Source organism: Schistocerca cancellata, chromosome 7 (genome assembly GCF_023864275.1).
Source record: "Schistocerca cancellata isolate TAMUIC-IGC-003103 chromosome 7, iqSchCanc2.1, whole genome shotgun sequence".
NCBI classification, from domain to species: Eukaryota; Metazoa; Arthropoda; class Insecta; order Orthoptera; family Acrididae; genus Schistocerca; species Schistocerca cancellata.
Window position 1 is genome coordinate 509,072,294 of NC_064632.1, and position 25,594 is coordinate 509,097,887.

A 25,594-nucleotide genomic window follows, 5' to 3' on the forward strand; every position below is an offset into this window, starting at 1 on the left:
GGACGTCTTCGGCCGCTTTCGTGTTTCCTGTGGCAAAGCTGTGCCAAACTGGGAACACGACAGTCTAGTATGAAACACAATATATATAATCAGATTAAAATTTAAAAAAAATCAAATATATTTAAATTATTTGTTTTTTCATATTAGAGGGCCTAGATATGCAAATGTTGTTAATTCATTAATACTGCTGATGGATTCATGTGTACGTGTAATCAATACAGAAGTGTTGCAACTACAAACCGGTTCTGTTACTGTTATACAAGGTTAGTGTGTGCAATCGCCACACCAGTGAGACCAAAGAGGCGAGCAGGATATGAGATGAAAGAGTGGAATAGAGAACAGATGAAAGAGCGGAATAGATAACCTCACCAACGTTTGGAGATGCACAGTGGCGACTTCACGTCGGCTGGGAGCGCTGTCAGAAGCAGCAGGTAGTGGATAACACTGAGCACCCACCTGGGACCACTTGCGCTTCTCGGGCACGGTGACGCTGCCGCTGCGCACCGTGACGAGCAGGGCGCCCGCGCCGGAGGCGGGCCTCGCGCCGCTCCCGCTGCCGCCCCCGCCGCCGCCTCCGCCGCCCCCGCCGGGCAGGCGGCAGCCCGAGGACGCGGCCTCCGGCGGCGAGTCGCTGCTGGCGGGCGCCACGGCGGCGGGGCAGCTGTTGATCACCTCCAGCTCCTCCTCCGAGCTGTGGTGGTCGTGGTCGTGGTCATAGTTGTGGTCGCTGTCACTGGGCAGCGCCGAGTCCAGGAAGTACGGGCTGCAGGCGGTCAGCGCCGCGACGCCCGCGCTCGGGCCCGCAGACGCCGACGTCGACGCCACCGACGGCGCCAGGCTGGGGAACGGACTCACCGCAGAGCCGCTCGACCGCTCCGCCTCGCTCTCCATAGCTGCAACACCAGAGACGGCGCCGTCAGACGGGGGCTCTGGCCAGCCACTGCGAGGTGTACAGGGTGACAACTACTGAACTGTATGAAATACACTACTGGCCATTAAAATTGCTACACCAAGAAGAAATGCAGACGATAGACGGGTATTCATTGGACAAATATACTAGAACTGATATGTGACAACATTTACACGCAACTTGGGTGCATAGATCCTGAGAAATCAGTACCCAAAACAACCACCTCTGGCCGTAATGACGGCCTTGATACGCCTGGGCACTGAGTCAGACAGAGCTTGGATGGCGTGTAAAGGTACAGCTACCCATGCAGCTTCAACACGATACCACAGTTCTTCAAGAGTAGTGACTGGCGTATTGTGACGAGCCAGTTGCTCGGCCACCATTGACCAGACGTTTTCAATTGGTGAGAGATCTGGTGAATGTGCTGGCCAGGGCAACAGTCGAACATTTTCTGTATCCAGAAAGGCCCGCACAGGACCTGCAACATGCGGTTGTGCATTATCCTGCTGAAATGTAGGGTTTCGCAAGGATCGAATGAAGGGTCAAGCCACGGGTCGTAAAACATCTGGAATGTAACAACCACTGTTCAAAGTGCCGTCAATGCGAACAAGAGGTGACCGAGACGTGTAACCAATGGCACCCCATACCATCACGCCGGATGATGCGCCAGTATGGCCATGACGAATACACGCTTCCAATGTGCGTTCACCGCGATGTCGCCAAACACGGATGCGACCATCATGATTCTGTAAACAGAACCTTGATTCATCCGAAAAAATGACTTTTTGCCATTCGTGCACCCAGGTTCGTCGTTGAGCACACCATCGCAGGCGCTCCTGTCTGTGATGCAGCGTCAAGGGTAACAGCAGCCATGGTCTCCGAGCTGATAGTCCATGTTGTTCCAAACGTCGTCGAACTGTTCGTGCAGATGGTTATTGTTTTGCAAACGTCCCCATGTGTTGGCTCAGGGATCGAGACGTGGCTGCCCGATCCGTTACAGCCATGCGGATAAGATGCCTGCCATCTCGACTGCTAGTGAAACGAGGCCGTTGGGATCCAGCACGGCGTTCCGTATTACCCTCCTGAACCCACCGATTCCATATTCTGTTAACAGTCATTGGATCTCGACCAACGCGAGCAGCAGTGTCGCGATACGATAAATCGCAATCGCGATAGGCTTCAATCCGACCTTTATCAAAGTAGGAATCGTGATGGTACGCATTTCTCCTCCTTACACGAGGCATCACAACAACGTTTCACCAGGCAACGCCGGTCAACTGCTGACCTCCTGTCAGCACGTTGTAGGTGTCGCCACCGGCGCCAACCTTGTGTGAATGCTCTGAAAAGCTAATCATTTGCATATCACATCATCTTCTTTCAGTCGGTTCAATTTCGCGTCTGTAGCACGTCACCTTCGTGGTGTAGCAAATTTAATGGCCAGTAGTGTAAAATCGTCATAACTGCTGAACGGTTTGCCTTAGGACGTTCGAAATGCACGGTTGCCGCGGGACATGACTGGAATTAGTATGGTATGTGCGGTTTGGTTTCGCGATGAAGCCCACTTTCATTTGGATGGGTTCGTCAATACGCAAAACTGGCGCATTTGGGGGACTCAGAATCCGCATTTCGATCAACTGGTGACTGTGTGGTGTGCAGTGTTCAGTCACGGAATAATCGGTGGGATGTTCCTTGATGGCGCGGTGACTACCTAACGGTACGTCAAGGGTTTTGGAAGACAAATTCATCCGTATTATCCAAAGTGACCCTGATTTCGACAAGATGTGGTTCATGCAAGACGGATCCCGTCCCCATCGAATCAGGAGAGTGTCTGATGTCCTGCAGGAGCACTTTGGGAGCCGCATTCTGGCTCCAGCGTACGCAGAGGCCACTGGCATGGTACTCGACTGGCCCTCATAGTCTCCGGATCTGAACACACGCGTCTTCTATTTGTGGGGCTATATTATAGACAAGGTGTACAGCAATAGCCCCAAAACCATTGCTGAGCTGAAAACAGCCATTCAGGAGGTCATCGACAGCATCGATGTTCCGACACTTCAGAGTCTCAAGCAGAATTTCGCTATTAGTCTTCGCCACAGCCGGCCGCTGTGGCCGAGCGGTTCTAGGCGCTTCAGTCCGGAACCGCGCTGCTGCTACCTCTTCTGCATTTACTTTCCCTAACAGATCCTCAATTTTCATTCCCATTCTTTTGTATATCGCCGGCCGGAGTGGCCGGGCGGTTCTAGGCGCTACAGTCTGGAACCGCGCGACCGCTACGGTCGCAGGTTTGAATCCTGCCTCGTGCATGGATGTGTATGATGTTCTTAGGTTACTTAGGTTTAAGTGGTCTATGGGACTGATGACCTCAGATGTTAAGTCCCATAGAGCTTACTGCCATCTGAACCATTTTTTTCTGCGCCACATCATCGCTAATGATGACAGGCATATCGAATGTGTCATAACCTACATCCGAATATCTGCAGTGACGTTTGTGTGTTGAATAAAGTGTGTGCACGCCATAATTTGTAACTAATTTACGGTTTTTCATATAGTTCAATTGTTATCACCCTGCAGAACCAAAAAAAGTTTTACTCATCTCGTAGAAAAACTAAACTTACGTAATTATTTTTTTGTTTTATTTAGTATTTTATGCATCTTCAGCAACTATAGTCGTATATAACGAAATAATAAGCAACGAGTTGCGTAAAAGAAATTTAATTTCTTTACCAGTTTCGGGCACTTATAGCCCTTCTTCAGAAGGTTATGCCTATCCCATTATTAGCCAATGTCAGTAATAAAGCGCCGTTAGTGCTACTGGCAACAGCGCCGCAAACTATCATGGATCTCCTTACCGCGACTCCATTATATCACCATCACCAAGTGCCGTGGTTGCAGATGGATTTTTTCGAGGTGCCTCTCATAATACAAACCCCCGACAATAGTTACAGGACAAAACATCCAAACTTCCATGACTCTTTCCTAACCATTTGCAGGTCCTATCCAGTTAAATATCACACTCCAGACACCTAGGACTATGCCTCGCATGTAAATTAACATGAAGACACCACCCTCAACTAATCATCCAACAGATTAAAACTACTAACCAGTCTAACATGGGTACTGAAACCCCCCACTGTTCTTCAGATCTACAACGTCTTGATTCGTAGCAACCTCCGCTATGCCATTGTAGCATGGTATTTGGTCCACAGTTGTATCGCTCTCTCGTAACCGCTGAATGCCACAAACCCCCCCCCCCCTTTTCCTTCCGTACAGCTTTGGCCTCCCTTACGCGAATCCTTTATCAAACCATCACTCTCCTCTCCACTTCCACAATTACTGAACATCTCCAGACACCCTACACAACCCTCGAACTCAAATAACCCCCTTGTTTCCTGTCTACTTTCCAATCGTAATAATGTATCGCATCTATACAAACACATCGATTCAGCTCTAAATACACAGAATCTCCATATACTTTCCCTACATTATTTTAATTCGCTCACAATTAAATCTCTCTCCTCAAGATTAGGGCTTCGCTTCCTATTCTCTCCTAGTGTTTCCCCCGTATGACCACGGCCTGATCTAAATTCTGGTTATACCTATCCAAAATCCCATGCGTCCCAACCCTTAAACTCCGACATTAGCACATTCCCAAATACCAACCGTCCTCCTCCATAAATAACTCGAACAGGACACCACCAAATATTCTCTCGAAAACTACCCTTCTCGGTACAGAGTTTTCTGATTTTAGAGGAGTCAAGTTCTAGTCAGTTTTTTCAGTACTTAAATTAAAAGTATCAGACTAAATTTTATTAATTCCAATTTTACTAGTGATCAGCGTTTTGGTTATGTAACAATTATTAATAGACCAATTTCTGAAATAGATAATAAAAATAAAGTGAATAATACAATATTGGCAGCAAGGAATCGTAACACAAAAACCTCAGTAGAAGCGTGCAGTGTTTTATCATGTCTACATCAGGAGTCAGTCCGTCTAGCCGCAGTGTAAATACCATTTGGTATCCGTCACCGATTACTGACTATCTCGAAGTTATCTGTTGTTATAGATACTCCGATACTGGACATCAAAGTAGTTTCCATCGAGGAAGCAAATGCAGAAATAAGAAGGATAATATTTGCGAACTACTTCGCTTAGTCGACGAAAGAGGAAATCACAAAAATTTTCAAAAAAAGAAAGAAAGAAAGAAAGAAAACAAGAAAACAGTTCAGCAGTATGATTCACTTAGGAATGAAAGCAATAGCAAGTGCAAGGAAACTAAAGAAAAATAGCTGCTAGGAAAACAGGAAGAAATCTAAACAAAAATGATCGTCGGAATAATTCATGAAAGTCCAAATAAATTACGGGAAATGCAAAAGCAACGGCGAAAACATTAGGCTCTGAGTACTACGCGACTTAACTTCTGAGGTCATCAGTCGCCTAGAACTTAGAACTAATTAAACCTAACTAACCTAAGCACATCACACACATCCATGCCCGTGGCAGGATTCGAACCTGCGACCGTAGCGGTCGCTCGGCTCCAGACTGTAACACCTAGAACCGCTCGGCCACTCCGCCCGGCGCGAAAACATTAAGACTGCAAAACAACTGTGCTGTTAAATACGAAGTAGAGAGCAGACAGGTGGAAAGACTATACTGAATATCTCTGCCAAACTTAGAGATCGTCTACTAAAGCGACGGAAGAAAATGGATATCCATTCTGTGAACACAGGGGATCCAGAATGAGATTTTGATAAAGTTTTCAAAGACTTGCGACAACGCTGAAGATCTCAGGAACATTCTTAGGGGAATTTCTAAAAACATTGAGGGAAGTGGCAACCAAGTTAGTGTAGTGACTGTAGTGTAGTGACTGTAGACATCAGGCTTCCAGTGTAACATCAGCCGAACAATACGTAAGACAGCAAATGTAGGTAAATGCGAGAACTGGAAAAGAATGGGAAGGAATCAGACAGTGGACTTTTCAGAAAAACTACGGCTTCTTGCCTGGCTGAAGTAACTCAGAACAGCAGCAAAGCAAACAATCGGCAGGATGCCACCAATCGCTAATTCCCCTGTGCTCGGGAGCGGGAATACACTTGTCACGCAACTGCAACTTATCTTGTGTGAACAATCGTAACAGGCAAATAAAGACGTTGCATAACACGATAACTCTCGCGATGGCATCAGTCACAGCAGCTGCATAGCAGCAGTAGCCAGCTGACATGCCTAAACCTCGTATTGCTCAACAGTCGCAGCGATAAACAAGATACTGAAAAACCGATTTCCTCTCTTCCACGTCATTCAGAAGCGGTTGCCTTATGCAGCAAACGTTTGTGTTTGCAGTAGTTTATGTGTCTACCAAAAGAAAAATCAGGCAAAATAACAAATGAATACCTATATACACTCCTGGAAATTGAAATAAGAACACCGTGAATTCATTGTCCCAGGAAGGGGAAACTTTATTGACACATTCCTGGGGTGAGATAGATCACATGATCACACTGACAGAACCACAGGCACATAGACACAGGCAACAGAGCATGCACAATGTCGGCACTAGTACAGTGTATATCCGCCTTTCGCAGCAATGCAGGCTGCTATTCTCCCATGGAGACGATCGTAGAGATGCTGGATGTAGTCCTGTGGAACGGCTTGCCATGCCATTTCCACCTGGCGCCTCAGTTGGACCAGCGTTCGTGCTGGACGTGCAGACCGCGTGAGACGACGCTTCATCCAGTCCCAAACATGCTCAATGGGGGACAGATCCGGAGATCTTGCTGGCCAGGGTAGTTGACTTACACCTTCTAGAGCACGTTGGGTGACACGGGATGCATGCGGACGTGCACTGTCCTGTTGGAACAGCAAGTTCCCTTGCCGGTCTAGGAATGGTAGAACGATGGGTTCGATGACGGTTTGGATGTACCGTGCACTATTCAGTGTCCCCTCGACGATCACCAGTGGTGTACGGCCAGTGTAGGAGATCGCTCCCCACACCATGATGCCGGGTGTTGGCCCTGTGTGCCTCGGTCGTATGCAGTCCTGATTGTGGCGCTCACCTGCACGGCGCCAAACACGCATACGACCATCATTGGCACCAAGGCAGAAGCGACTCTCATCGCTGAAGACGACACGTCTCCATTCGTCCCTCCATTCACGCCTGTCGCGACACCACTGGAGGCGGGCTGCACGATGTTGGGGCGTGAGCGGAAGACGGCTTAACGGTGTGCGGGACCGTAGCCCAGCTTCATGGGGACGGTTGCGAATGGTCCTCGCCGATACCCCAGGAGCAACAGTGTCCCTAATTTGCTGGGAAGTGGCGGTGCGGTCCCCTACGGCACTACGTAGGATCCTACGGTCTTGGCGTGCATCCGTGCGTCGCTGCGGTCCGGTCCCAGGTCGACGGGCACGTGCACCTTCCGCCGACCACTGGCGACAACATCGATGTACTGTGGAGACCTCACGCCCCACGTGTTGAGCAATTCGGCGGTACGTCCACCCGGCCTCCCGCATGCCCACTATACGCCCTCGCTCAAAGTCCGTCAACTGCACATACGGTTCACGTCCACGCTGTCGCGGCATGCTACCAGTGTTAAAGACTGCGATGGAGCTCCGTATGCCACGGCAAACTGGCTGACACTGACGGCGGCGGTGCACAAATGCTGCGCAGCTAGCGCCATTCGACGGCCAACACCGCGGTTCCTGGTGTGTCCGCTGTGCCGTGCGTGTGATCATTGCTTGTACAGCCCTCTCGCAGTGTCCGGAGCAAGTATGGTGGGTCTGACACACCGGTGTCAATGTGTTCTTTTTTCCATTTCCAGGAGTGTACATTTCATCCTGACAATACCTGAAACCAAGCTTGCCATACGCCAGGGATAACACGTGTCTGTGCGAGCGTGTGTATGTGTGACTGAGTGCGTGTATGTGTGTGTCCGTGTTTGTGTACACGCGCACTGTATACCAACAGGGAGCTTCTGGTACCAAAAGGCATTTTTTTATATTTTCTTGCTTATCTTTGTCTAATTTGTATTATGTGGTACCCCGTGCCTTATATTTTGTTGTGACGTTCTTCTCATTACGCCAAATCTATATCTAAAACTAGGTCCATACTCTTCAAGCGACTGTGAAGTGCATGGCAGATGACACGTTCCATTGCACCATCATTTACTGCAATACACGTTTTCAGTCTGCTCAAGATAAACCTAGACAGGCAGAAAACACTTCTTTGGTTCTGTTACAAGTGCTGTTACAGTAAGATTTTTAGATCCCCATGGATCGTCGGAATTTTTTAATAGACTTCGACTTTACCCCAGAGAAATTGATCCAGTAATGCCAGATTAGGCGAACGTGCAGACACAGTGCTGACGCATTCTCGTTTTATCCATCGACCAGAGAAGAGTCGCGTGATGCATTGCATAGTCGTAAGCACCCGTCGTGCTGGTACCACATACGAGCACGTCTATGTACCTCAAGTGACACTTCCTCTAGTAGAGTCGATAGCACTTCGGTATTTTCTACTATTCTACTTATGAACTACCCGCACTTTCATCCCTGTTGACTCGTGACTATTGAGCAAAAAACGAAATCAACATGCTGCCTCATCCTCCGTACACGCCAGACCAGGCCCCTGTGGATTTTTTTAATTCCCGAAGTTGAAAACCCCATTGAAAGAAGGAAGATTTGCAACGATAGGCGAGATAAAACAAAATTCGCAGACGGCGCTTCGCGCTGTGTAGCAAGAGGCGTGCCAAGATTGCTTCCGGGCGTGGAAACGGCGTTGGGAGCGGTGTATCAGTTGTGGAGATCACGCACAATAAGTAAAAGGTAAGCGCAGAAAAAAAATTGTGGACAAAGTTCCGGAATTTTCTGAACAGAACTCGTACAGGTGATGGCTGTCCATATTCGCAACTGCGCATGCATTTCATGCATATCTGGGTAACGTTTGCAGTACGTACGATGCAGCTTCAAGTATACTGCTAATCGCACACAGTGAATAGTCATCTAGCCGTAGAATATCATCCGGGCTACAGTTCACATTCATTGTTTCCTAAACAGCCTAAATTATTCTTGCCCAAAGGGTACATACATACCTTCTTCCCCAAACTGCTTTAAACTGAGCAGCAACGATCCACTCCTTCTTCCTCTGCCCTGCTTGATACTCCTTCTTGAAGCCGTTTCGAATATGTGTTCGCATCAGTGCGTACAATTACCACGCTGCACAAAGGGCGCGTGATTTGTGTGTACACGACTTGCTACAACCCCGCGACTCTACACCAGAAAACGCACGCATGCAACCGCACACAGCGCGATCTTCTTCTGGAACTGTGCTTTCAAGCCTTCAGTGACGGCGCGTACCCTCCACTGCAGAGTAATAAGACTCGAGTCGACCCCACCCTACCTCCTCCCCTTCCGTCAGTGATCCCTCCCCCTTCCATCCTCGCTCAGTAAGTTAAGCGGTCAAAGTCGTCCAATTACGGTCTGCCGTTCGCCGCATGCATATCGTCCGGTTGTGCTCATATTACGAAACTTGCAGCGACCCCTTCCGAGCGGCTGACCCGGACCTAGGGCAGCTAAACTTCGCAGGCCCGGTCCCCCATGCATCTGCATATATACTGCATGAGTCACAATTAAATAAGCCGCAGGGGTTGCCGGCTGAAATCCAGCGGGAGTAAACGGGTCTCCCTCTCTATCCGCTCGCTATATGCGCCGCCGTTCCATGGCAGTACTGCTCAACGACTGGTGTCTCATCTTTCCAAAAAGGCCAGCTGATACAGCCCTCAATCCCAGACTCATAGAGACGTTTTTGATATCAAAGAAATTTTGTGTCCGTCACTTTTGTGCACGTTGAGCAATAACGAAGTCGCACGAGAACTCTCGTAATATTACGGGAAAACTTGAAAGTACAAAGAGCCCTTGGAAAGTAACTAATAAATGACCACGTTACTATTATTAACAACCATCTGATCACGTTAGACACTAAAACAATAACAAACGGAGACATACAACATAACCAGACATAGAACTTACTCAGTCTGATACTTCCACCCATATTAAAAGGGTAAATAATGGTAATAATAATATTTGCGAACTCCTTCGTTCAAATTCCCCCTTTTCCCTGAGTATCTCCCACCACCCACAATAACGCACGCACTTACATAACAAGCAAACGAATATGAAACTTCGTACAAACACCTCGACGCAAACAAAAGACCACTGAAAAACGCACAGCTAACGTGGTAACGCTATAAATACTTAATACATACAACTAACACATGGTTTTAAAAAAGTGACGAAAATCAGACATCCTGGGGTACGCAAAACAGACAGGTACAGTTCGAGCGACAGTGATAACAAGATCTCAAAACATAGTAAGTAGAATCAACGGTAATTGACTTGTACGAAAATTACGCTAAAAAATATTTTTCTTACGTAACAATAAGAGACTAAGGAAAAGACATACCTAGAACACGTTTATTATGCAAGGCTTTTAAATAAAAGTGTCACATATTCCTATAGGATGTAGCAGTAAAAAGTTTTCTGTAATGATATGTACGGAAACCAATACCTGTTGAGATATGGGCTAATCAGTCCTCTTTCTGACTTCCATCTGTCTGCTGCGTGGAAGTAGACACTGTACACAGTGCTCCGTGTGTTACCACACATCCTGACACATCCTTCAGCCCATCTTCACTTCGCCGAGCGGTCTAAGGCACTGCAGTCATGGACTGTGCGGCTGGTCCCGGCGGAGGTTCGAGTCCTCTCTCGGGCATGGGTGTGTGTGTTTGTCCTTAGTATAATTTAGGTTAAGTAGTGTGTAAGCTTAGCGACTGATGACCTTAGCAGTTAAGTCCCATTCACACACATTTGAACCATCTTCACTTTATGTCCATCCTTGTGATTGGAGGTCTAGGGGACTTCACCCGTTCAACTATGTAACAAAAGGAAACACTACAGCCGTCGTTATGATGTCGTTTATTGTATGGCTATCAGCTTCGGCGCTTCAGTGCAGCATCTTCAGGCCTTAGCAGGGAGTTAACACCACGCGTATTATACATGATGCATCAGTGGCCTAAATCTATAACTGCATTTCGCAGACTGCCTGTAACCGCGATGTTGTCTCTCAGACCAATAGAGACAATATTGCAGTTACAGATATAGACCACTGATGCATCGTGTATATGCGTGATGTTAACCCCCTCAGCATCTGCTAAGGCCTGAAGATGCTGCACTGAAGGATCGAAACGATAGTCATACAATAAACGACATCATAAGGTGTTTTATTTTATTACATCTTCACACTGTTCACGCACTCTTTCAGATACACATGGCTCCATATTGGTGATGACTGATATCAGTCGAAATCGATTTGCAACAAGACAAATAAATTACGTTTCCGCGACTGTTTGCTTCATTCTTTATAATTTTATATTCTACGGTCTTCTCACAGAAAGGGAACTTTATGGAGCCCAACATTCATAAAGCGAGTTGGCGGAAAGCACAGGCGGCTGCCTTCTATGACAGGGGTATTGGGAAATTGGTACAACGCTACGGCAAATGTCTTAAGTAGGAGCGGCGACTATGTAGAGAAGTAGGTGGAAGGTGTATCTAATTGTTGCAAATACAACATTTCTGATTTTCGCTGTGGTTTCTATCTCGCGACCGATCGGACCTTAATAAAGAAACAGCCCTCGATAAAAAGATAGTGACATAATGAAAAGTGAGTGATGAGGGACAGAAACGCGTACTGCTAGAGACGGTGATATATGTAGTCTAAAGAACGCCGTATCCGGCAGAGGTTGCCAGATACGTCACCAACCCCCTCCCTCTCTCTCTGTTTCTCTGCCTCGCCCTCTCCCTCTCCCCTTCCTCTATGTCTGTGTCTCTGCCTCTTTCTCTTCGTCTCCTTGTGCCTCTGCCTCTTTCTCTGTCCCTCTCCCCTTCTCCCTTCTTCTTTGTTCCTCTCCCTCTCTTAATTACTGAATTACAAGATACTATCTGGACTTACAACCTACACTAATGCATTCGCCAAATGTACTTGGTGTGAAGCAAATAAATGTAGAGGAAGAAAACCCCCTAACATCGGGCGTAATTGCTGTTATTGAGGCGGCTTGCTTGCAGGCGGCACCCACAGTGCCAAAGGAAATGGAAATGAGCGTATGGCATCGTTGGGCGGGAGCCCCTATTCGTGTAAGTTCGGCCGCCAAGTGCAAGTCTTATTTCATTCGACACCACATTGGGCGACTTGCGCGCCCGTGATGAGCATGAAATGATGATGAGGACAACACAACACCCAGTCCACGAGCGGAGATAACTCTCCAACCCGGCCGGGAATCGAACCCGCGCCCACTTGCATGGGAGGCGAGCACGTTACCACCCAGCTAAGCAGGCGGACAGTGCCAAATAGGATTAGGGTTAAGCAACGTCTACTGCAAAAAGCGATAAAAACAAAAATTAGCGACCTCCCTGAAGTTCTCGCGGAAGGTCTGTGGTTGCAGGTGCGCCTGACTTCAGAGCCTCCGATCTCTCAACAGTGTGTCTTTTGTGGAATAGTTTCAGAAACAGCGTTTGGAGTTGGCGGTTTGTACTTGTAGGCTACCGAGGGACTGAATGCCGAGTAAAAAGTCTTTCTGTCTGAGTACTGGCTGTTTATCTCCTAGTTACAGCAAGACCCAAACATCGTTTGGAAATGAAAATGATTGAAATTCAATTGTATGCCTGTCGCCTCGAGCCGCGAGTGCCACACGTCGCCCTTGGCGGAAGATTTAAGCACTGTACTACCGTCAGCGCGACACGTAATGCTGACTACATCAGCTTTTGTTGTTAGAGAGACCTTGCGATCGACGCATACAGTCGTCACTAATCTTTGACCTCTGGAGAACACTTGCTGACGCTCATGTTAAATGTGTCGGACACGGGACAACTTGCAATAATCCTCTGACCTGCATAAACATCACAGTTGTCATTATGACTATCTGTTTATTACTCAGCAGGTGCTTGCTTATTTTCGTAAGTGCCACATGACGTTGTTCCAAATAACATCTTTCGATAGACTGAAACGGCTCCTTTGTTTGCATAGAAAAGAGAATGACTGCAGGTGGGGCAATGTCAGCAGATTTCTAGGAAAAGTTTGGCAACACAGTCGTGAACTCTTTCTGAAGTCCCTTGAGGGTTGCGTATCTGTAACAGCTGCAATTGCTCAACGAACCCAAATATTTTTAGTAGTTGGTACCCCAATCCTTGGAAATATTTATCGAAAATTGTCACCCTCAGTTGTAGTGCAGAGCTTTATAATTGTCATTTTTATTGTTTCTGACGTTACTCAGTTGCTTCTATATTATTCTTATTCTTATTATTGTTAGCTTATTAGAGACATGGTCCTTGCAAGCAACTAAATATAAAGATGTACTTCTTTATTTCATACGCATTACGCATCCTTTCATTTTGGATGCATCCGCAGTAACGTGCTAAACATTATATACATAGCGGAAGTTCCGCGTTCCGGTCCTAGACGGACCAATCGTGCCCGACCTATCGCCGTGTCATCCTCTGGCACTGGCGGCTTCGGAAGTGCCATGGAAGGGCACGGGCTCACCATATCTCTCTCCCGTCGTTGTCGGGTTTCGCGACCTCGGAACCGGTACTTCGCATTCAAGTAGCTCATCAGTTGGCCTCACGAGCTGAGTGTACATCGTTCCCCCCGCCAGCGAAAAATACCTGCCATTACAGGGAGTCGAACACGGATCCCCCCGCGTGGCAGTCAGCTGCGCTGAAAACTGTGCTACGGAGGCGGACGTATGTATACAGAGTGCCACATGTCCCCACCGGAGATAGTATTAGTTAAAAATAAAAGAAAACTACCTGTTTATCCGGAAACCAATAGTTGCTGAGATACGGGCCGTTGAAAATTCCCAGTTCATAGCCTGCATTTTATTTACAGGTGAGGAAGGATTCACAAGACACGACACAGTAAATTACCACAACATGCATGCGTCGGCCGGTGCAAGTCCTCGAGCAGTTGTGGAGGTGAGCCATAAGGACCGCATAAGTATCAGTGTATGGACAGGAATTATCGGCGACGGAGTCGTAGTTTCATACACGTCGCCAAACAGATTAACAGGTGCTGTTTATCATCGATTTCTACCGATGAATAACCAGCGGTATTGGAGAACGTTACTATTGCGGGAAGAGAACCGCCCTTTTTTTGTACAAATCGTGCAGCATTACCTCACTGCAACCTTTTAATAGCAATGTATTGATCGAGGAGTTTTGCTACATTCTTTATAATTTTAACTCTCTTTGTGCTGGTCTGCAGCTTGTTGTCTGTGCCTAAACGTTGTCTTCATAGCCAGCGGTTCACGTGAGGAGAGTTGAAACTCAAAGGGAGCCAAGTCCCGGCGGTACGGTGTGTGATCAAACACTTCCAATCGAAAACGCTGCAGGGGGCGTCTTCATTGCACTTACAGTGTACGACTGACAGGTGTCATGAAGAAGGAGATGCATGACAGGTGCGTTATGAGAACCGCATGAGATCAGACATACATACAGCTCTGGAGACACTATTGTTCTAGGCATCTTCACGTGCTCACTGTGCTCTCAGAACTGGAAAGAACGGCGTGAGGCGATTCACGAGCATACTATAGGCACTGTCCAATGCATCAGTGCAAAGTCTCATCGGATTTTCACTGTGGTTTCGATTTCGCGACCGATCAGACCTTAATAAACGAATAGCCCCCGTATCTTCTGGAATCCAGCACAGAACCCCCTCGGTCCACCGGAAATCCGTTCGCCTAGCTACATACCCCACCTACCTCAATGTCATTTACATGGCAGTCTAAATTAAGTTTCCCATTCCTGTCCTTTCCCTAATCCGTTTCATTGCTTCTCTATCTCTCTAGCAATTCCCAAGATGTCTCTCCCCATTATAAGCCTTATGGAGCGGACTTCGTAATCGAAGCAGGAGCGGAGGCCTGTATTTCATAATGAGACACCGATGAATTTGTTGCAAAATGCATGCTAATGGTTTAAAACCGAAATTGTACGAAAAAAAAATGGCAGCAGCAGGCAGCACTAAATCATTTAGAGAATTCATCCCACCTGTGGATCCAGTCCCACCGAAGATCATTACTAGATGAAGTTTTAACACGGAATCCATGAGCGGATCTGTACCGTTTTGATCATGTAAAATGAGCTTCAAAATATCGTATCACTTCCATATCTCTCGCTTCACTGTAGGAAAACAAACTACTAAGAGGGCGCCGTCATCAGTCCCTATTGTAATTAGACATCACATACAATTTTCGTCCGATTACAACAACAGCTGCAGCAAAGTGGTACGCTCGCAGCTTTAGTGCTCCAAGGACGCGCAGCGCTCTCTTCTTTGAATAGGACGTTCTCCGACAAATAGAAGAGAACCCGACGACGAATACTCGAAACACGCCCATGTCAAGGGCCGCTGTAGAGAATACAGGTCATAGCTCACTGTGTCCGCTGTGTACGTACCGTGAAGAGGGAGATTTGAAAATAATACGATCTTCAAATATATTTTACATCCAAACGGTACGTTTCCGGACATGGGTTTCTTATGAAAACTTCATCTGCTACGTCCCCTCTAAAATTTAAAGCCTGTGACAGGAATTGTAAAACATGCTGTGTGTAGCACACTGTCGATGCGCCGTTTGTATGAAGATGGTTCAAAGAGACGACCCCATAGGGCATTAGCTTGGGTTGACTATATTTTTCCCATGTGCGTGTCGAGAATGGGCAGAACAGAACTTCAATTATTCTTTTCCGTCGGAAACACCACTACTTTGCTACGAGGCCTGGTGAAATTACACCGTTTCAGCTTTCGTATAAACACTATTATCCGAATGACATTTTGCCGATGGAAATTACACATGTTCGTAGTGCGTCACGAATGTTTGTCCTGCGTGTGTGTGTGTGTGTGTGTGTGTGTGTGTGTGTGTGTACGCGCGCGCGCAGAGCATTAGAGCATTGAATGTAATAACATAAAGTGCTTACACTACGAGAAAGGCAGGAAAATAGATGCAGTACTAGAAAAATGGTTCAAATGGCTCTGAGCACTATGCGACTTAACTTCTGAGGTCATCAGTCGCCTAGAACTTAGAATTAATTAAACCTACGTAACCTAAGGACATCACACACATCCATGCCCGAGGCAAGATTCGAACCTGCGACCGTAGCGGTCACGCGGTTCCACACTGAAGCGCCTTTAACCGCACGGCCACACCGGCCGGCTGCAGTACTAGAAGTACAACTTCAAACAACCATAACCGCTATTGTACAGCCTTTATTGTGATGATCGGTTTCAGCAAACTACGGTGCGATCACCAAATTTGTAAAGCATAGATCAACATGTTCAAACACACCGGGATCAGATGTGCTTGAAGACACTGCTCTGTGCTTTACAGATCTGATGATAGCAACGTAGTTTGCTGGATGCAGTCATCACAATAAAGGCTGCACAAGTGCGATCTTGGCTATTTGAAGCTGTACCCCGTATTTCTGCATTAATCTAGAGCGCCCCGCAGCTTGACAATGTCAAGCATATAGGACGAAAATGTATATTTAACGGCTCGTAGGCAACGAGGTCATTAGAAATTTTGCACAAGATCCAGCTGAACTAGCATGAGGGAGTAAATAGGCTATGTCTATTTCAAAGAAACCATTCCGGCATTCTCTTTCACCAATTCCGGGAAACCGTAGAAAACTGAAATCTGGATGGCTGGATGCAAAATTTAGCCCCGTCATTTGGAATGACAGTCCAGTAGGATAAGTGCACCGAATCTTCGATAAGTATACAATGGGACAGAGGAAACTCGTGTTTTTAAAATAGAGATTGCAGTGGTAGGAAATAGAGAGTGTCTTCGCCTGTTTTCCTGTCAGACGCGAATTTTTCCTGCGCCACTCGCCTACCTTGATTTCAGAGAATTTATGTATTCATGAAGGTATACTCGTCTTTGCAACTAAATGAAAGGCACCTAGTTTATTATCATTATTCATGTTACATCGCCGGCCGCTGTGGCCGAGCGGTTCTAGGCGCTTCAGTCCGGAACCACTCTGCTGCTACAGTCGCAGGTTCGAATCTTGCCTCGGGCATTTACGTGTGTGATGTCCTTAGGTTTAAGTAGTTCTAAGTCTAGGCGACTGATGACCTCAGATGTTAAGTCCCATAGTGCTTAGAGCCATTTGAACCATGTTACATCTTGAAAACGTTATACGCTTTTAAAAAGTATTTTTCTTCTACGTCACCTTGTATAAAACGGTTGAAAACTTACTTCCGTCAGATAATGGAATGAAACACGTAGGTGCGACAGCTATAACACAAATCTCTATCAAATAAGGAAAAAAAAGTACACCAGTGATGACAGACCATACAGTGACATACTACACACAATAGTTTGCATGGCACAGAGCCCCTACTAGCGCAAGATATTCTTAGTCAAAGTAGATAATATTTCAAAGTCACTTAAGTTAACGACTCCACTTTAATCCAACTCTGCATTTTTTGAAGCCATATCTCAGGGAAGAGGATACTGGATTTGACGTCCTTATCATTTAATGGCTCCCACGGTTTATCGCTATCATGCCATATCGGAATAATTAGCTATAGCCGTCGCCGTGCGATAGTCCGATAAGCGAGACTCGGATGAAACCAAACGTTCTGACAGTTCGCGTAATAATTTCTTCTCAAGATTCTGTAGGTTTCGAGGTACAGCGCTGCGAAGAGTAAAAAGTAAACAAGAAAAGGAACATTCGACGCTTTTATGGGAACTGTGCCTCAATTTCATATCACTTTCGTCAGAGACGGACACTTTGGCTACTGCCGCAAAAGTGAAAAACACTTTTAATTTTTTCCTACATTATGTCATTCGCAGTTTTCAGTAAACTGCGTGAAAGCTATATTAATTCTACCAAAGCTCCAAATCTCTCTTTTTTGTGGTACTTGTTTCGCTTTGTGCTCACTGTAATTTGTAGAAAATGCAATAGTCAGAAATATATAATTCGTACTATGCCTAGGTTATTCGATTGGTTGGTGTTAATTCACGTACATCACCTTCATTGAACTAATGAGCATACAGAATCCTTATTGTTGAGTTAGCACGTTATATTATTCGTCGGAGGATAGCACTGCAGAAAGTATAACGTTGATCTCAAAATCAGCTTTCGCCAGCTTCCACACAGAAGATACCTTCAGAATAAACATGATGCGTAAAATACCACAAACTGGGATATGTAACGACAGCTTATAGGAAATACTGTAGAGTGGTTATATGTACCAATCTTATAATTCTTCTCAGGTCAGAAAAAGAAGGAACACACACACACACACACACACACATACACATACACGCGGATGTACAAGCAAGCACTATCTTAAAAGAACTGACAGAACTATGAAGATAAATGCTGTGGTGTCACCGCCAGACACCACACTTGCTAGGTGGTAGCCTTTAAATCGGCCGCGGTCCGTTAGTATACGTCGCACCCGCGTGTCGCCACTATCAGTGATTGCAGACCGAGCACCGCCACACGGCAGGTCTAGAGAGACTTCCTAGCACTCGACCCAGTTGTACAGCCGACTTTGCTAACGATGGTTCACTGACAAAATACGCTCTCATTTGCCGAGACGATAGTTAGCATAGCCTTCAGCTACGTCATTTGCTACGACCTAGCAAGGCGCCATTACCAGTTACTATTGATGCTGTGAAACATGTAGCGTCAAGAGCGATGTTCACCATTTATGGATTAAAGTTAAGTATTCCACAGCTACGTCCTTTTTTGCTAGTCTCATTTCCTTGACCTGTTCCAGACCTCACGCCAGCCTGCGTGAGCTAAAACGCGTGCCTTTCGGCTTCCTCTAATAGTGGGTTGGCTCTCTTGCCAATCCACAACAAATGTACGTCGAAAAAAGGAGTCTTAATCACAAATAAAGAACAATAAGAAAAAGTCATCGCAAACACGTACTGCGTATCCCTAAATATCATATAAAAGCAGTTGTCAAGCATAACAGATCGATCATTATCCAGAGATGTTATCGATACAATTACTGACAAAGCTAGCAATCATATCTCGGACCAGTAACAGCTTCCTTCCATAAAAAAAGCAATTAACACTATAAAGCCAACCTTATCCACTTAATTCCAATCACTCGAACTACGTAATCATACTCTTAATAAATATTTTTGATTCATTTTGCACTTGCAACGTTTGTTAAGATCGTGTAAGAACTGCTAACTTAACAAGGCGTCAGCACATCAACGGAAAAAAATAAGTAAGCTAATCCGTCAATGTTATCATATTATCAATTATACATTTCTGATAGCTTCATTTTGTGCACATATGGCTTGACAAGGAGCACAATGCGAAACTAGCAGCGGAAAAAGGAAAGTATGATACAGTACTTGCAGAAGACTTGGTGACACCTGTCGGAGCGTGTGTGCTCTTGGCGCAAAGACCCTTATGTGGCCCTAACCCCAGTATTTACCTTGCCCAGAATAAATTTCCCGTATCTCTCGTGCCGCACAAGAAGGAAACAAACATCGTATCAGCGTTATCTAATCACGGCTGCAGAACATAAAAATACAACGAGAGCAAATAGTGGCTCAGCTCAACTCTCCGTCTTGCGTCACACAAGCGGTGTGAGTAAAAACAATTCGGAACGCGTCACCCGATTCAGTGAAATCCGACAGTCATTCTGTTCGATGCAGATTAAGGCCTTTAGCACTTATGTGGCACGAACTGAGTTTATGAAGCACACGGAAATGTATCATTGCTTCCAATGGGAAAAAGAAATAATTCAACCATTTGCCAAGCAGAAACCTCCAACATAGGACTGTATTCAGATCTGGTGGCTCGAACACTGATTAAGTACTCCATTCGTAAAAAGAATGAAACAAAATCAGTAAATAAATGACAAATTACATATTTTTAAATACTCCACAACAGTGAACAAGGATGAATGACTTGCACACAGATACTCCGGAAAGCGCGTGACAAATTAAGTTTGGTGATAACATTTCATTTCTCACGTACTAGGAAACGAATGTATCTCATGTAGCAACACAACACTTCCTGAAACTTATGGATCCTCACATCTTAGCCATTTAATTTCAAAGATTTAACATACCGATGTTCCCTCAGCGGTGGCCTAATGACGAACTGCCACTATTTTACTGGTGGTAAAGACTAAATGTTTGACTAAATATTGTAAACACGTAAACTGGTTCACGACACTCCTTCTCAAACGTATGATTGAGAGTAACATTTTTCTTGTATTTCCCAGAAAAATGCCCGATCATTCAGAGACTGCCTTTAAAGTATTTTTTTTTATTTTTCTTCTGGTTCCATTGGACTACGCGAGCCAAAAGTGCTCGGACCACGTATGATACCACACATAGTTTACAGAAAGAAAATTAGATAACAATTATTTAAAAAGAAAAATCCCACATTTTTAAATCAGATAAAAACTATGAAGTAATTTCTTCTAGTTCTATACAGATTCCTAACCTCATTCAGATAGTCCCGAAAATATGTGATTCTCAATTTTTAATAGCTATGTAAGGCTCGAAGCGAAAAACATGATGTTCATGAAACAGATAACTAAATGGCTCTGAGCACTATGGGACTCAACATCTTAGGTCATAAGTCCCCTAGAACTTAGAACTACTTAAACCTAACTAACCTAAGGACATCACACACACACACCCATGCCCGAGGCAGGATTCGAACCTGCGACCGTAGCAGTCCCGCGGTTCCGGACTGCAGCGCCAGAATCGCACGGCCACCGCGGCCGGCAAAACAGATAACTGTTGCACGAGTAGTTCACCCCCTTACTATTACACTACTTACAAACTGATATATGAATACTTAATCTGTAAATAAAACCGCCTTTTCTTGCTGCAATTTAATTCATGTTTCCCAGTCGCGTTTCGCATTTTTCTTACTCTAAGGCATCTTCAGTGGGATACTACGTTGGCACCCTCCAAACAGGAGGAAACAATTAATGAACTCACAATATTTACGTTGTTAAAAGCACAGTGTTCGGACGATCAGCTATAACTAGTGGCAAAAGAATAATAGTGCGCCACAAAGAAGAAGGGGAAACATGGTGAGCCGGCCGCGGTGGCCGTGCGATTCTGGCGCTGCAGTCCGGAACCGCGAGGCTGCTACGGTCGCAGGTTCGAATCCTGCCTCGGGCATGGGTGTGTGTGATGTCCTTAGGTTAGTTAGGTTTAAGTAGTTCTACGTTCTAGGGGACTTATGACCTAAGATGTTGAGTCCCATAGTGCTCAGAGCACTATTTTTGAAACATGGTGAACAGTGTGAAAAAAAAAGTTCGGAATACAAAATTGTACTCATGTTTCGGAAATAAAGTAGTAGTGCGACCTACAGACCAGATGAGAGGAAACGCGGAAACTATCTCACTGAAGATGCCTTTCAGTAAGAAAAAGGTGAAACGCGTCTGGGAAAAAAATTAAGTTGCAGTAAGAAAAGGCGGTTTTATTTACAAAAGAGGTATATCTGTGCTTGCTGCGGAGGATGGCCACGCAAACAAACTTGTGATATATCAATAGTTCACGTTCTTGTTACTATCCACTGCATGCTACCAACGTGTTTCGCTATAAATCTTACAACTATTATCATAGCTATTAAAAATTCATAACCACAAATTTTGAGGACTATTTGTATGGAGTTACGAATATGTACAAGGCTACGATAAATTATTTTGTACTTTTTCTTTGAATTTAAAACCTATGTAAACTAATAAATCATTTTTCTTGTTTTTGATTCGTGTGTGTGTGTGTGTGTGTGTGTGTGTGTGTGTGAACTTTTCCAATCGTTTTCAAACATTTTGCTCACGCTACAACAGAGATATGCGGTCAATTTCAGGTTTCTTTCAGTTTCTCTTCACCTGACTCAACCACTATATTGCTTCCTTCCTCGCGTAAAGACTGTGAAGGTAAAAATAAGAGAGATTCGAGCTCACACGGATGCTTACTAGCAATCGTTCTTTCGGCGAACCATTCGTGACTGGAACAGCAAAAACGTGCAAACGGCAGTGCTACAAAACGTACCCTCCGCCAGACATCAAAACAAGACAGTGAGCTGCGTGGAGTGGCCGCTTGGTTTGAAGCGCCATGCACGGATTGCGCGGCCCCTCCCGCCGGAGGTTCGAGTCCTCCCTTGGGCATGGGTGTGTGTGTTGTTCTTAGCATGAGTCATTTTTTAAGAAGTGAGTAAGCCTAGGGATTGATGACGTCAGCAGTTTGGTCCCTTAGGAATTCAAACACATAAACACACACACACAAGACAGTGAGTTAATATTGCATTGTTATCCAGTTATGAGCTATGTTTGAAATTTCAAGCTCTAGCTCACTGGAAATTCAGTTTAAAATCAATTGCAAAATCTCTACCGAATGGACAAACATATAAGAAAGCGATATCCTCTGCTCCTCACCCATAACTCGCTAAAACCTAGAACACATTCCAAGACTACCAGCAAAACTTGTCAGTCCTGCAGGGCAGCCAAGAAGTCAGATGTTACTAAAACTGTTCCTCCCCACCTCTATGGACCAGACAGACATGAATAGGAGTTAATGCTGCACTGTTATCCACTTCTGAGCTATGTTCAATTTCCAAGTATCTGGCACAATGGGACATTAGTTTCAAATACGTTGCAAAATTTGCAGCGAGCAGACAGGGAGACAAGAAAGCGACTTAATAAGAACGTGGTAATTTATAAACAATAGACTCTAAAATGAAGCTATTACACCGATGACGCTTACCAGTGTACGAAATCTATTAGAGTATGAGAGGATCGACGATTGTTGCAGGGATTCGTTGTTCAAAATGGTTCAAATGGCTCTGAGCACTATGGGACTCAACTGCTGTGGTCATCAGTCCCCTAGAACTACTTAAACCTAACTAACCTAAGGACATCACACACATACATGCCCGAGGCAGGGTTCGAACCTGTGACCGTAGCAGCAACGCGGCTCCGGACTGGAGCGCCTAGAACCGCACGGCCACCAGGGCCGGCGATTCGTTGTTGATCGTGACCGCAAATAAATACAATTAATTGCGCACATATGGGTTAAGAGGCCTATAAATGTTCGAATACGCTAAGGGTCGATACATGACTGGAAACTGCCATAAAATAGCTCAAGTAGTTATCGTTTGGAGAGATCTAATGTTGAATCTCCGCGAAAATAAGTCTTAGGAAAGGTAGATGCCGGGCCGGAATCCAGTGATGGAAACTTCCTAAGGCAGTGGATTGCAAAATAGTCTTTCGACCGATTCTTGCGTGTTGCTCATTTAAATGGGATCCTTACCTGCTTGGATTAACACAAGCGATAGGGAAATCTAAGGAAGAGCAATGCGCTTCGTAGCGAATTCGTTTGGTAAGGGCAGTGTCTCAACAAACTCTAGTGGCAGGCGATGCAAAGAGGGGCTTTGTGCATCTAGAGCAAGTCTACTGATAAAATTCCGAGAGCTTACGATCCAAGAAGAGTCACTCAACATATTACTTCCACGTAGATACGCCTCACGGGATGAACGCGACGAGAAAATCTATTAAATTAGAGCACACACGAAGTAACGACAGTCGCTCTTCCCAAGCACAGTAGTGGGACCAAAAGTACCCTCCGACACGGCCATGCCGTAAGGTGGTTTGTGGAATATAGACGCAGAAGTAGACAAAACACTTTATGAACTTCTCTGTTTACCGCAGTTCTTTTTGCCGTCAACAGTCCTTTAGCTTTTCAAAGCTTTTGTCATCCATAGATATTCTACTTACTTCCTCGAATTATTTTTACTTTTTTGCACGTTCTCACGTTTCAATTATATATAGCTGATTACGAGATATATATCTGATTCTCGTCGTTTTTTTGTACGTTTTCTGGGTTCTACACTCTTTTCTCAAATTTACGATCCTATCTTAAGTTGTTGTTTTTGGAAAATTGAGCATACATTAGACCCCTGGCGAAGCACGTGGCACAGCCCATACCATGTCTTCTCATGTGCTTTGTTACTACCTACTATATCCTATATGTGCCGCAGGTTTACTTTCAAGGACTTCGTGATTTTTCGGCACCGTAAGCAGTTTTTCATGTAGCTGATTGTGATGTCATATCACACCTGAGGATGGACCGCTTATGACCTTAGTAAAGTGCCAATACATCTGCGTGCAAACCTTGATTTTCCCAAAATTTCAGAAGCTGTGAATCATTGCCTCCTCAAAATACGAAAATTATAGTTCTTCCTCTGGTTCTGCCAACGCTGCTGGATCACCTGCATATCTATTTATCCTTTCTACTCCTGTTACGATGTCTCTTGTTTCTTCCAAAACTCAGTCTGTTAGTTTGCTACGTTAACTATTTAGAAGCGCTGGTGACAAAGAGCACACTTGTCTAACACCTCTTCCAAAACCAGTCTCCTCTTTTTTCTCATCACGAAACCCTGCTACCACTTTGAAAGGGGTTACTGAAAGAAACAATTGTTCTGTACGAGGTATACCAGGTGTGTGGAAAAGCAATGTGGCTGACAACAATGCGAGCGATCTAGCAACGCTGTGCAGACCGGTTTGTTCATCCCTTCTAGACGCTCAGTCCTGAGATTAGCTCCGTACAACCCTCACGTGATTTTTGAGAGCGCTATCAACGAAATTGTGTTTTTGTTTTGTGTTACGAAAATGCAACAGCGGAATTTACAGCAATGTTATGCAATCAAATTTTGTGTTAAAACTTGGGTAATCCGCGACTCTGACTTTTGAAAAGTTGAAACAGCCCTATGAGGAACATTCCTTATCAAGAGCACATGTTTTTCCCTGGCACAAATCGTTTTTGGAAGGCCGAGAACACGTTGAAGATAAGCCTCGCTAGAATGAACAAATCAAAGATCAAAATACTGTGAGTTCCCAGAATGAGATTTTCACTCTGCAGCGGAATGTGCGCTGATATGAAAATTCCTGGCAGATTAAAACTGTGTGCCGGACCGAGACTCGAAATCGGTACCTTTGCCTTTCGCGGGCAAGTGCTCTACAAACTGAGCTATCCAAGCACGACTCACCCCCCCCCCCCCCCCCCCGTCCTCACAGCTTTACTTCTTTAGTAGAAAGGCGAAGGTTCCGAGTTCGAGTCTCGGTCCGGCACACAGTTTTGATCTGCCAGGAAGTTTCATAACTGTGAGGTATTTTTTTTTTTTTTTTTTTTTTTACATCAGGGGTATCGTGCATAAAGAATTTGTTCCTCCAGGACAAACTGTCAACCAAATGATTTACAAAGATGTCCTTGAAAGGCTTACCAAAAGGGTTAAAAAATGTTCAAATGTGTATGAAATCTTATGAGACTTAACTGCTGTCATCAGTCCCTAAGCTTACAGACTACTTAACCTAAATTATCCTAAGGACAAACACACACGCCGGCCGGGGTGGCCGTGCGGTTCTAGGCGCTACAGTCTGAAACCGCGCGACCGCTACAGTCGCAGGTTCGAATCCTGCCTCGGGCATGGATATGTGATGTCCTTAGGTTAGTTAGGTTTAAGTAGTTCTAAGTTCTAGGGGACTGATGACCTTAGAAGTTAAGTCCCATAGTGCTTAGAGCCATTTGAACCATTTTGAACAAACACACACACGCATGCCCAAGGCAGGACTCGAACCTCCGCCGGGACCAGCC

General features: G+C 45.3%; 1 protein-coding gene across 1 annotated transcript in view; it reads right to left on the minus strand.

Annotated features, from left to right (window-relative positions):
* Nucleotides 1-25,594, minus strand: part of LOC126092872 (uncharacterized) — an 873,443-nt gene that overhangs the window by 526,540 nt on the left and 321,309 nt on the right. Inside the window, exons 4-5 of the mRNA XM_049908602.1 lie at nucleotides 644-893; nucleotides 457-538 (exon numbers count right to left, since the gene is read on the minus strand). Coding sequence (XP_049764559.1) covers nucleotides 457-538; nucleotides 644-893 — 332 coding nt within the window. The remainder of the gene's footprint in view (nucleotides 1-456; nucleotides 539-643; nucleotides 894-25,594) is intronic.